Below are 14,020 nucleotides of genomic sequence, written 5' to 3' on the forward strand. Positions count from 1 at the left end.
TAGGAACAAGGTGCTAGACGAGTCGTAGCGCAGCAATTACCTCCGGTGGTATTACTTTTCTCTGAGGAAGTATCGAGTGCTAATTCACTTATGGCCGAGGTGAGCGCTAGCTGCGTCCTGCGCCGAGGTGGCCGAGGCCCGAGGGCCGGGAGAGCTCCTCGAACCGGTTTCGCTCTCATATTTTCATCGTCTCATTCAGTCCCCTTGTCTCCGTCGTTTTCTATTTCACTAATCAGCTGCCAAATCAGAGGGCACACCCGTAAATCGTCAGGTTGATCGAGCCTTATCTCAGATCATAGAAAGAGAATAGATATGAAGTCGCGCGTAACTACAACGAGAACCAGTGTCCCCACATTTCCCCCACCACAGCTCCCACACACACATTCAACTGTGTAAAAACAAAGCGACTGAGAGTCTACGACAACATGTGCAACCGGCTTAAAAGTGCTGTGATTGGCCAGAAGGCGTGCCTTATGGCCAATCAATGGCCGCGTGACGTGACGCACACTTTGAAAAAAGCAATTAGAGAGAAGAAAGATAAAATGGAGTCGATAAGATATCGATACTTTAAATCCTGGGGGCAAGGCTCGAAATTGGTTTAAAAAATGCTTGTATGAAAACCTTTTTATTATTATACGTTATTATTATGTTCTTTAACGATTTTTGCATAAAGGAGTCAGTTCCATTTTGTATGGACGAAAAACTCAGAATCAATTATTGGGACTAAATGAAGTTACCTTATATTAATTTACCCCAACCAAAGCTCAATGTCGTTATCGATGGAGTATAGAAGTTATAGACTGACAAAGTTTGTATGAAAAGTCATGGGTTAAGTAGGTACTTGTGATTTTTACCAGTATTTACAATATTGGTAATATATTATTATTTACTTTAATAATAATAACAGGATCACTGTAATTATTATTAACTACTATCGCGCATTAACTTTTTAATTATGGCGAAATTCGTACCGCCTATCACCTATGTTTATCAAAAATAATGCCTATATTAGGCTTTCAACTAGCTCTTATAGTAATTACATAGTTGACAGTTACTAATCCCTTCTACTATTGTTATTGTTTTTGTAAAAACTTAAAAATCGCAAGCAACTCATGATTTTTTCATTCAAAATTAGAAAATAGAAAATAATAATTTACTTCTATTTATCGATAATAGGAAACCGTATTAGAACACGAGCCCTGCACTATGTTACGACCGGCACATGCGGCCGTACTGTGTATTTTCACGCGTCAGTGGATATCGGAAGAAATAAAATACATTGCGCAGTAGTTACGCATGACATAAAGTGGTTGCTACTAAATCGTCAATGTACAACGTGTTTGAATTTTTATCACCACTAATTTCGATATCGCAGTAAATGTCACGGCACTGAATTCGTTCGTAAAAATGTTTAGTTTTTTTTATTTATAAGCAAAATACCAATGGATTTGCAATACTTACATGTGGTAAATGACTTCATTGTTCCTGTAGTTCTTCGTTTCACTTATGTTATTGCACGTTACGACGCATTATCCAACAATATCGGAGAACATTTCCTCAGTACGACTGAATCGCGACTAACCTGGCGTCGCGGGCGATGTTCGTTTCTGGGCATATCGCGGAGACACGCGCCACGCCCCCGTTTCACATCTATTCCCTTCTATGATCTGAGAGCCTTATCTATCAGATAACCTCAAATGGGCCGAGGCGTCGTTGCCGATCGATAGTACCTAATATCGCGAACTTCACCCACTGAACTTGCTTCATTTTTTGCAAATAAAATCTGGCTCTTATCTTCAAAGTGACGTCATTTGTGATTTTTACTATCAGTCTTTCTTTGCAATACTTATGTTTATTTTACATTGCTTTAATGTGCTACAAAAAGGTACGACGATGATAATGATGATCTTAATATGTAATTTAGATTTACATGTCGTCTAAAGTGTTTCCATTTGCAAGTTTAACTGTCAGAAGTAAATACAATTATTTACATAATGAATCTTCCTCTACAACTCGAAATTTTGATGAAAGTTATAATACTCGTAAATAGGTACAGACAATGGAATAGAAGAATGGAACTAAAGTTTATGAACATGCGATTGATGACACTAAAGCCACCTAAAGCGATGATCCCGAAACTGCAACACCATTTTCTTATTTGAAGATCACTACTAATGTTACTCTTATTGATAACTTTTATCAGTTGTGCCCTTGAAAAATTCAGATCAGTTATTAAGTACGATATTAACACAGTACATGATATTAAGGTTAAAACTAGTGGACCTTATGGACCTTATTACAAAAAAGATAAACCCGAGACGAACTCTGGTTTAAAATGACATTTCCATACTAAATGTCAATTTAAATTAAACCAGGGTTCAAACTGAGTCTAACTTTTTGTAATAAGGGGGTATGACTTTAATTCAATAACTATATCGGCGATAGTAAGTCAGAATTTGTTATTAAGGCTAGATAGAGCCAAAGAACTCTGCCACTCGGTCCGAACAGATCTGAACAGAAAATGTAGCAGGCTGTTGGGAATTGAGTAAATTCCGCGTCAACCGCTCCCTTGTGGTAGGTGGACCGACGATCTGGTGAAGGTCGCGGGAGGTGCCTGGATGCGGGCGGCGCAGGACCGGTCGTTGGGGAAATCCTTGGGGGAGGTCTGTGTCCAGCTGTGGCCGTCATTTGGCTGAAACGAACAACCGCTCGCTGGTATCACACTGACACACTTACCACGAGCGGAACCAATCGCTAATTAATACACTGCCTTATCTGTTGACAACTGACTGCGATGCGATTATCAAATCACACACTCAATACGAGTGGCTATCGTAGCAAAAGCTGTCATTAGAAAAGATATTATTATTGATGGTCAAATTCATTTTTAAATATGGGTCAATGAATAATAAATACTAATAACTATTTCAAATAGTAGTTATTCCATTACAAGTATATTTCGAACAATTTCGGCTGGCTGGCGACAGCGCGCCCACGCACGTCGGGGGTGGTAACCAACAATTTCCAACCTATTTATATTTGCGTTGTGCTATTAATAGATTTCAATTATTGATTGAACTGTTTTTTTAGCTGAAGTGCCACCATTGTAAGAAAAAATATTCAAAAAAATGTAAGATATTAGCTGTTGAGTTTCTGAATAACCAAAATAAATAAATAGATCTAGATCACGCAATAAATACTGGAACGATTTTAATTAAATTGTAGAATTACAAACGTACTTATGATCAGGATTAAGCAGTATAAGCAGACAGACGAAATTAAAACAATTTCGCACTAATTGAAGTTTAAAGGAGCGGAGAAAGTGCAAGTGTATTATTACCTAAATGTTTAATTTACATCCAGGAGCTAGATCAACATTTTGGTAGAGAATAGAATTTACATCGTTCGTTCGTTCGTTCGTTTCAGCCAAATGACGTCCACTGCTGGACAAAGGCCTCCTCCAAGGTTTTCCACAATGCACGGTCCTGCGCTGCCCGCATCCAGGCTCTTCCCGCGACCTTTACGAGATCGTCGGTCCACCTAGTAGGAGGTCTGCCCACGCTACGTCTTCCAGCCCGTGGTCGCCACTCGATAACTTTTCTGCCCCAACGGCCATCGTCTCTACGAGCTATGTGCCCCGCCCACTGCCACTTGGTTTTAGCAATTCTGCGAGCTATGTCGGTCACTTTGGTTCTCCTGCGGATCTCCTCATTTCTGATTCGATCACGCAGGGAAACTCCAAGCATGGCCCGCTCCATCGCCCTTTGGGTGACCTTGAGCCTTCTGATGAGGCCCATAGTAAGCGACCACGTTTCAGATCCATAAGTCAACATACCAGTCAGAATTTACATACCAAATTGAATATGAGATATCTTTGAACCATTCAAACTAAACGGATTACTATTCCCTAGCGTCATAGAAATTCTACTCGAAAAGCGAAGACGTGGACAAAGGGTAGTCATAATAAAAAGTACTCAACGAGCTACAAAAACAAGCATGCGCCTTATACATATGGATAAAGGGATGATGATGCACGCGCCCGCCCCTGACCTTCCATAGCTGCGACACTTCGGCGAATAACAATATTCATCGTGCGATGACGACTTGTTCGATTGGCGTTGTTATTTTCTTCGTGGTGACCCTTTTCATACTTTAGCACCGATATTTGATGTTGCCAGTCCACAAGTTGCAACTTTTAGTGAACTAACTTCCCATTACTTTTGGAAACGTTCCTCAAGTTTGAGTAGCAGTCAAAATAAATAGTTATTATGATTTATAACTAAATATTGATATTTTTCAGACCACCACCAGGTAAGGTAGAGGAAAGGTGTTTAAAAATATAGATGCTGAAAGCATGCGCATCTTCATCTCTATGTTCTAGAATAGAAAATAAAATAGCATTCTACGAGCACATGTACTAGGTAGGTACTACTAGTACTACCTATTTCACTCATTAATGATTTCTTGAATCATTTGTAAATAAGGCAAGTCATAAAAATTATACACGCTTTTACAAAATGATAACTTGTTACCAACTAAACCGTCTGCTACACTATCGTAGTTGCCTAATATGGAAGCCTCCACTAATAAACCAATAAAAATTGCCGGTTGATTGACATCACGATAAAAGTTAAAATGTTATCTTACTACAAGCAAGGCGCAGGCTCACGTACACTGATATGACTGATAACTGATAATAGCCACCTCTCGTCTGCAAAAATTAAGATTGCACCGGGATGCCAGGACTTAACTGTTTTGGGAACAGCAAAACCAGTATTCTTCTTTTAATCTTCTTAAAATATACGACTAGGTACATATGGGCTGATAGATGTGCAGCTTTTTCTGACATGACTCGGTGGACCACATGATCCGTGTTCCCTTTGTGATTCATACCCTTCGCGTCAAAAACCAACTCACTAACAGAGGGTTCTTGCATAGGAACTAGGGATTGCAAATATTCGATAGTTTTCTATTTCGAATATTCTAATATTTTTTCAGTGATATTCGAATATTATTCGAATACTTTAAAAAAAATAAAAATTACTTAAATTTCAATGTTTTTATTGCTGGTTTTATTGCTTTAGGAACTATTTAACAACACAGTTTTTAAAACAGTTATAAAATTCTCATCATCATCATCATTTCAGCCATAAGACGTCCACTGCTGAACATAGGCCTCCCCCAATGACTTCCACAATGACTGGTTGGCAGCAGCCTGTATCCAGCGCCTTCCCGCTACCTATATGAGGTCTTTGGTCCACCTTTGTGGGTGGATGTCCCACGCTGCGCTTTTTGGTACGTGGCCTCCACTCCAGAACCTTGCTGCCCCATAGGCCATCATTTCAGCGTACTATGTGCATTGCCACTTCAGCTTGCTGATCCGTCGGGCTATGTCAGCGTCTTTAGTTCGTTTACGGATCTCCTAGTTTCTGATTCGATCTCTTAAAGAAACACTGAGCATAGCCCTCCCCATTGCACGCTGTGCAATTTTGAGCTTATTTATAAGGCCTATTGTAAGAGGCCACGTTTCTGAGCCGTGTGCCATCACTGGTAAAGGTAACACACACTGATTAAAGAATTTCATCTTAGTCACTGAGGTATTTTGGACGGAAAGATGTTGCATAGTTAGATTTACCTTTTTCTCGAAATTTAATATCCTAGCCGAATCGTTTGTCAGAGGAAGACATACTTGTCAACAGAATCGAGCTCCAACCGAAACATGGACGTTGGACCTAAACTTCGTTTTGTCACAATAACGTCAATACAATATCGTCGGCAAACCGAAGCTGAGTGTTGTATTCGCTATTGAAAGGTAATTATGCCGAATCCTTTCCATTCAAAGAGCTTGAAAGCGTCTTCCAATGCAGCGGTCAACGGTTTCGGAGATATCCCTACCTCACGCCTCGCCGCAGAGGTATTGTACTGTACTCGGACCGACATGGTAGCGTTTCTGTACAGGCATTTCAGCACCTCGATAAACCGATAGTCGGAGAGATTGCAGCACTGCTTATGTCTCGATCGAAACAAAGGCCGTCTCATAGTCCAAAAAGAGCACTACCACGCTTCTATCCCATGCCCCTGGAGTAAGACCGCCGTCTTCAGCATCAGTCAGCTGACTTTGCTCAATAGAGTTGTCTCTTTCAAATTATTTGGAACCGTGGTTTCGCTCTATCGCCTCTTTTATACTATTTGTATCAAAGTTGCGAATAATAAAAATATGATTGAAAAAACAAACAAAGAAAACTCAACTGCGTAAAAATGAACAGAAAAGATAGAAACAAGACAACTTAGTGTTCACAAATGCATTCGGAAGCAACAATGACTAGTTCTTTTAGTTGGTGATAATGTATTTAAAACACTAAGTTGTCTTCTTTCTATCTTTTCTGTTTATTTTTGTAATATTCGAATATTCGAATACATGTTAATTTACTATTCGAATATTAATTTGAAATTAAAATTCGAATATTCGAATATTCGAATATTCGATTGCAATCCCTAATAGGAACACGAGAGGTTAGGTAGTGATCGAGGTTTGAACGAGACATAAGTACCATATTATCATTGGAACTATTTGGACCAAACGTGATCCGCTAACCGACTCAGATAAGTGATAACAAGACGAAGCGGCAGACTGGTGTCGTAGGCGCAGCGCGACTAACTTCGTCGCGGATTCATACTACATTTATAAATTCTAAATCGACCAAGAACTAAAATTGAAACGCAGTGTGAGCAAGCAAATATTTGCTATAAATAATGATGCAATTATCAGTCATTGTAATAATGCACTACGGATGACAGTCATTAAGTCATTATCTTGAGTAGTGCAGTAAATCGGAACTGCACTGAAGGTGGTAGTCACACACGTGCCGGAATATAGGGAAATATAAACAGTAATAATTTATCAGAATATCATTTAGCACAACGTAATTCCCCAGAGCTGGAAGACGCGCTTATTCATGATCTTGGACTCGTGCGAAGAATATTAAAATATCATCGCAACCGCAAGCGCACACATGCCGTATGTTCTACATCCTATGTCTACATGCGAGTGTAGCCAGTGGCTCGGCGAGAGCGCTGCCGCGGCCGGTCGACTCCAGGCCAATCTAGAGTTTCCTGCGCTTAGGACCTGCCCGGGACTGAGGGCAAAAACAGTTCATTTTCTATGGACTAGACCCTTAACACTGATTACCCTGCACTCCCAATCACATCAATCAATTCACAGCCAAATTAGAGTGTTTTGTCAATCAATCAATGGCAAACGCGAATCATCGAATTAACATCAGGTGCGATTGTGGTCAAATACCTGCCTTGTTATGCATAAAAAAAAAATAAAAAAAAACGCAACCCGAAGCAAATCAAATAGAGTTCTTTACATAAATTGATAATGCACAAAGTCATGTTCTTCGAGAATTTTAGGCTCAATACTCAATTATTTATTGCATCCATAATGTCACAGAGGCTGTCCAAAGGGTGCCTGACCAATAGACTTTAATACTAAGCCTTGGCTTTACAGTCTAATTTTTTAGAAATCAGCAGAAATGTCATCAAAAATGGCCAACTGACATAAAAATATTTTTAGTCTGTGAACTAGTGATGCGACAAAACCTCTCGTTAATCGCGAAGTGAAATTATTGTAGTACTTGCGTATCATCGCCGGGTGATCGTCAAAATACTAAAAATATGCAACAAAGTCGCAACATTGAATGTGAACTGATTATGAAAGTTTCGAGAACAGGAAACAAACTGTATGCACAGATGTAATCAAAAAACACACTGGACAGTAAAACAATCAATGATATCCGTAAAGTTATTAAACTTCAAATAGTTGCAAAATTCTTTTATTTTATTTACTTATGTAGGAAAATAAGCAATGGAACAATACGTAAGCATAATTGCATAAAAAAGTAAAATAATTTCGTTTAAATAAAACCGACTAAAAATTAAACTGACTCCGAAAAAGTATACACTAAAAGTCGAAAAATAATTTTACGTTATCTCCAATATTGTCGAAGTTATCGCTGGAAAACTAAACAAAGTATCGTATATTTTTTATTTAAAATTAATCAGTAATCGGAATAAGTGAATACTTAAAATAATATCGATTAAATTTACAGATTATTGTCTATGACTCACAGGTTACAGCACTGATGTGTCAGAGACAAGTCATAGACAATATGGAGATAACACATGATTTTAAACGTCAAGTCAATTTGACAAGTCTCACAAATTCACATCGTCCACGTATTTTTCTAAAATAATTTGTTTCAAAGATTGATTTCAAACTTGTTTAAACGTGAAAATAAAGTTGGTTTCATGGGCTTGTTAAATAATGTGTATGATATTATGAACACCTAAGTGTTTATGGTGTAATTGTGTATGAAAGTGTTTGTTTACATCTCTGCTGGATTCTAAAAAATCAAGGTATACGTCTGTCAGTGGGCAGTATCCGTAACAGATAGACGCTTGAACTTTTTTGACAGTGTGTATAGCTATGGCCTCTATAACAAGAAATAATAAGAATGCTTTAAAATTCTATCTATCTTCCTCTATCCAACTTGTTTATTACTACTTACCCGATGTTTGCATTGTTATTTATTTGTAATACCGATTCATCCGTATTCATATTATTATATAATTTCACAATAACTTAATTGCATTACAGATCATGACGAAGAAGTAGTCATGACAAACTTTACTTGTTGAAGTTACCAGAGATACCGTGTGTAATCTGAAATCTAAGAACAGTTTCAACACTTTCAGTTGTTTAAATTTCCTAACAACATCGCAAAGAAAAGTAAGATAAAACATTCATAGTTCACCAGTACATTATACTAATGCATGTATGACATCAAAATTTATAACGGGGTACAGAATAACGTAAAACCAACCAATCCCTGTCTACGAGTATACCTACATTACATAGTCGAACAGTAACTAATTAAAATATAATAGCTAAGATTTACATAGCACCAAAACTATGCAGGAAAATATATTATCCGTGGGTGTGTCTAGAGTTTACTAACCTTATCCATTATTTGAGCGCATTGACAACCGTCGACGACAACAGCTGACCTTTGTTTGTACAGAAACATGCGCAAACAGAAACTACAATGAATACTACACCGTAACAGAACCAATACGCGGTTGTCTTTAACGTACAATGTCCTATCCTAGGTTTGAGATTTTTGACAGCCTGACTCAAAGTTTGAAAATCAGTCAGTTCAAAGCTCTGATTATAAAAATAAATACTATCGCGGTGCGTTTAACTCCCCCACGCCAGTCAGAAAGAAGAATGATGTTACCTGAGCAGACCCTCCCGCTTGACCATGTACCGAAATGTCTCCGTGATGGTGCTGTTGTGTGCTGTCCGTAGCGACTGCATCCGCGTCTGCAACGACAACAATTTATTACAAATAGTCCATTCTCAATAATTTTGAGATTCAATAACAATACAAAAATAGAGTTATACTCGGGATGTATACGTAAAAAAAGTAATGAAGAAGAATACTAAATGTGGCAAGGCATCGAACAATACTGTATTGTAAAACTGCCTAAATTGTAAGACCTAATGTGAATGCTAATGTGGTTATGCAATAAACGATTGAGTATTGAGTACTGAATACCGTGTATTGTCATCACTAGTTAATATCATCATGTCATCGAGCTTTTTTTCTAGTCACTTGACTGTAAATAAGAATCGCAAAAGGACTAGAGCGGTTTCGCGCTACATCCGATCCGATCCGAATATGTACGTAAAAATATGGATTCAGGTGAAATCGGATCACGAATATCAGATCATTCGGATCTAATGTGTAAATTACCATACATTAGCTCTACGACAACTTCGGACCATATTGTTGCGGGTTCAGATCCGAAGTAGAGTGAAACTGCTCTAAGAGACAACATGAATCTTTAAACATTTTTCATGACCTGACATCTTGGAACATGACATTGTACTTTAATTTCCATGTTCACAGAGCTCTCATCGAGGACTTCTGTTAATTTTGCAGACGAGGGTCATCCCACGCAGTTACACGACAATCGCCAGCGATCAAATTATCTAACTTCTAAGCCTAGTCTCAGCATGTAACATATCTCAACTGACTTAGATCTTAATATGTACACTGTTACTAATACACGAACTAACCGAAATAAGGACGCAAATCTGAAATATTATTTATGTAGGTACCTTAGGTAATTATTTTATTCGAAGTAGAATAAAAATAACACAGAAAGCTCAAATAAAAAATGCATCACCATATCACCATGATTGGAATAAGCAAGAACGTGATGTCACCCTACACGGTTACATTGTCATTCAAAGTAGGCACCAGACGAGTCAGCGTGCTTGCGGCTACAATAGATAATATGCAATAGAAACTTGCAAACATAAGTGGGAGCAATTGTACTCATTTAAAAGTGATAAGAGAATAAGAGCAAAGCCTGAGTCATTTGTGGCACGAGTCCCGACGGACTGAATCAGTGCTCCTTCTCTGCAATGCCTGTTTTTATAATTTTTCAACACCATAACTCCATGAATTTACACATTCCACATACAAGCGTAAGTTGACCTAAAAGAAGTAGTAAGAGTGTCAATAGTGAAAGCAGAAGCAGGCCTAGTACTAAATATACCATCATGCTTAAAAAGTTCAGCGTATGAGAGATGTCAATTTGTAAATGTACATAAATAAGTCACGCGTGTTTCATAATAAAGGTTGACCTACATACGCATGCGTATGAAATATTTATATAATGAAAGAGACTGTCTAAGGTGGGCGGCATTCTTCATTTTTGCAGGAAGAGTGCGGCTCTTGCGGCAGTGCTGCGTGGGATGGCACGGATTGTGAATAGCAGCAGAGAAAATGCTGAAGAATACAAAATAAGTAGCCTTCTTTCGTTTCAGCAAAATCACGTCCACTGCTGGACAAGTCAAGTCAAGTCAAAATTTATTTATTTGTTTAGACTAATAAACAGTTCTTACAAATCGTCATTTTGCTCTTAAGGAGCCTCTACATGTCTCATAATCTTTTTACCCTACCAGCGCTTCGAGACCAACATTTGGCAAGTGCTGAGAAGAAGCGCCGCAACAAACTCAGACAAAGGCCTCCTCTAAGGATTTCCATAATGACCGGACCTGTGGTCCTGCTAGTGGGGGAGCTGTCCACACTACGTTTTCCAGCCCGTGGTCGCCACTCGAGAACTTTTCTGCCCCAGCGGCTATCAGCTCTACGAGCTATGTGCCCCGCCCACTTCCACTTGATTGTAACAATTCTGCGGACTATGTCGGATCTTCTTAATTAGCCTTATCCCTGTTGCAAACAGGCATCGACAATCAAATCAACAAAGAATTTTGCTTCGTATCAATATAATTAATTTTACTAACCAGATTTATCTTCTAAACCCTAAAATTGGTATATAATTCAAGGAAGGGAATTAAACCAAAACATAAGTACTATGCCAAAAATAAAACCATTAGGCAGTAAATTGCTTTAGTACGATAATGAATGGTTGGAAGCACGGTCCTCGATGATATTCTCGTCAAGCTGGCAGTTATGTGTTTAACAGAGGTGACACCTCAAAAATCATTTGGACACAAAACACCAGTTCCAGTCCTACAATTTTTCTATGAAAAAAATATGCCCTGCTCGTTAAATATGTTGCGGAGGCGTGCAATTTTTTCAGATGACTCCACAGAATGGAGCAAAAAATTACAGTTTACACAAGATGCGCAAAACACACCGAGTCCACACAACGAGGATTTTAATCGCCAACTAGAAATGTGTAATTTAAGCGTCAAACTGAGGAACCAGGTGATCACAGCGTGACATTGAAAGGAATGATATAAAACGATGGGAATCCGTTAATCGATCATCAGTCGACAGAAGCGAGTATATCGGAAGCCATGAAAGGAGCCTTGGTCTGCGCGGTGCTGACGGCGCTGGCGGCGCGCGCGTGGGGCATGGACGACGAGATGGCGGAGCTGGCCAAGATGCTGCACGACAACTGCGGCGAGGAGACGGGCGTGGACCTGGGGCTCGTGGACCAGGTGAACGCGGGCGCGGACCTGATGCCGGACGCGAAGCTCAAGTGCTACATCAAGTGCATCATGGAGACGGCGGGCATGATGTCGGCGGGCGAGATGGACGTGGAGGCGGTGCTGGCGCTGCTGCCGGACGACTTGCGGCGCAAGAACGAGGCGTCGCTGCGCGCGTGCGGCACCCAGCGCGGCGCCGACGACTGCGACACCGCCTTCCTCACGCAGGTCTGCTGGCAGAAGGCCAACAAGGCGGACTACTTCCTCATATAGTCACACTTGTCCGCCAGCCGCCACCACTCCAGAATACATTTTTACCATCTAAATTTCTTCTATATGTTACCGGTGATTTTACTCTGTTATTCATAAACAACAATTTTTAATGCTCTCAATTCCTTCAAAATTACAACTATTTACTTTATTATGGCTTTGATATGATTTGAGTAAGTATAGAATTTTCAATTAAGTGCCTACCTAATACCTGCTAGAAGAATCAAATTTGGAAACTTAGAATATTTTTTTACAATAAGGATGTGTAATCAGTGCAGTATTAATATAATATCTTATTTACATTTTAATTGTTGACTTTAATTTCATTGCTATGATAATTAATAATTTCGTAGTAGGTTAATTAATGACTGATTGTTGTTAAATATCATACCTATATTATAAAAATTTAAATAGGTAGGAAATAAAATGAAAAGTCATTTAAAATAAAATATAGCTAACTATTCAAAACTTTTACACCCAAATCAAAAATTTTATTTACCAAAAATGAAAATCAATTTAATCATTTTGTAAATTGGAAAAAGAAACATATGACTCATAATGATAATGATTTGAAAGTAAGGCATCTTGTCTCTAGAAAGCAATCTCATCAGAGAAACCGGGAGAGACAGTTATTAAAAATAATTTATGGTCCAAAACCAATTTAAATAAAATTTTCATTAATAAAACATGTAGTTTATATTTTTACTAACCCCTCATAGTAAGCTATATAAGTCCAGCAATCAATCAATAAATTGGAATTTAACTTGAATAATAGCTTTAACTTACAAAAACATATTGTAACCTAAATTGATATTGTGCTGTGTAGTACTATCCCTAAAAAAATAAAAGCATAGTAGGTATACATAGATTTATTAACATACAATGTATTTGTTTTAAACATAAGATTTGTATTCTGTTGCTGTACCAAAAATAAATAAATACCTTCATCATCATCATCATCATTTCAGCTGTAATGCTTCAGCCACAGGACGTCCACTGCTGAACATAGGCCTCCCCCAATGCTTTCCATATTGATAGATTGGTAGCGGCCTAAATACCAGCATAGAATACCTTAGATGGAACATTTTAGCAAGTTCGTGTTCCCAGACCCCAGATTAAAGACATTAATTTGTAAAAAGTTAAAAACGCTACGGTGGCGCAAGCTATGCTTAGTGCAGAAGCCGCTAGTTATAAGAATACTCAGTATTATTATTTATTGGCAATAAACATTTTATTATTATTATTACAGTATGCAAACTATGTATGTAATAACATTTTCTTTTTACACCCTACAGCAACACATTGTTTAACCTTATTATTTATTTAAAATATTTTAAGCCCAGTCAAGGAAACAAATAAACTGAGTTATCATTGTAACTCAATATGTTTTTAGAGGAGTTTAAATATTACTTTCATTTGAAAAAAAAAATATTAAAATGATACAAAACAAATAATTAAGTATAAAAAATTAATAAAGCTGTCAAAGGAGTTAAGTACATAAAACTAGGTATATGATTTACTTTTCAAATAGTAGGTAATTTTGTTTTTAACAAAATTACACTATGCATAAGATAGTGAACTTTAATTTTATTTTATGAAGTAGGATATTAAACCAGGCAACACAGGATCTATAATGACAAGTAGAAGTGAACAACAAAGATCACAAGATAACAAATAAATCCTTTAATTGGGAACCTCCCACTTCACTTGATAGTT

At 38.0% G+C, this 14,020-nt stretch overlaps 2 protein-coding genes across 2 annotated transcripts in view; one reads left to right on the forward strand and one right to left on the reverse strand.

The window, feature by feature from the left end:
- Positions 1–14,020, reverse strand: part of LOC135083626 (mitoferrin-1-like) — a 41,125-nt gene that overhangs the window by 26,009 nt on the left and 1,096 nt on the right. Inside the window, exon 2 of the mRNA XM_063978328.1 lies at positions 9,303–9,388. Within this exon, the coding sequence (XP_063834398.1) occupies positions 9,303–9,388 (86 nt within the window). The remainder of the gene's footprint in view (positions 1–9,302; positions 9,389–14,020) is intronic.
- LOC135083949 (general odorant-binding protein 69a-like) lies at positions 11,752–12,990 on the forward strand. Its single transcript, XM_063978713.1, has one exon. It carries the CDS (start codon positions 11,903–11,905, stop codon positions 12,305–12,307), a length of 405 nt encoding a protein of 134 aa, XP_063834783.1. The 5' UTR covers positions 11,752–11,902; the 3' UTR covers positions 12,308–12,990.

The sequence above is a fragment of the Ostrinia nubilalis genome, chromosome 24, assembly GCF_963855985.1.
Source record: "Ostrinia nubilalis chromosome 24, ilOstNubi1.1, whole genome shotgun sequence".
Taxonomy (NCBI): domain Eukaryota; kingdom Metazoa; phylum Arthropoda; class Insecta; order Lepidoptera; family Crambidae; genus Ostrinia; species Ostrinia nubilalis.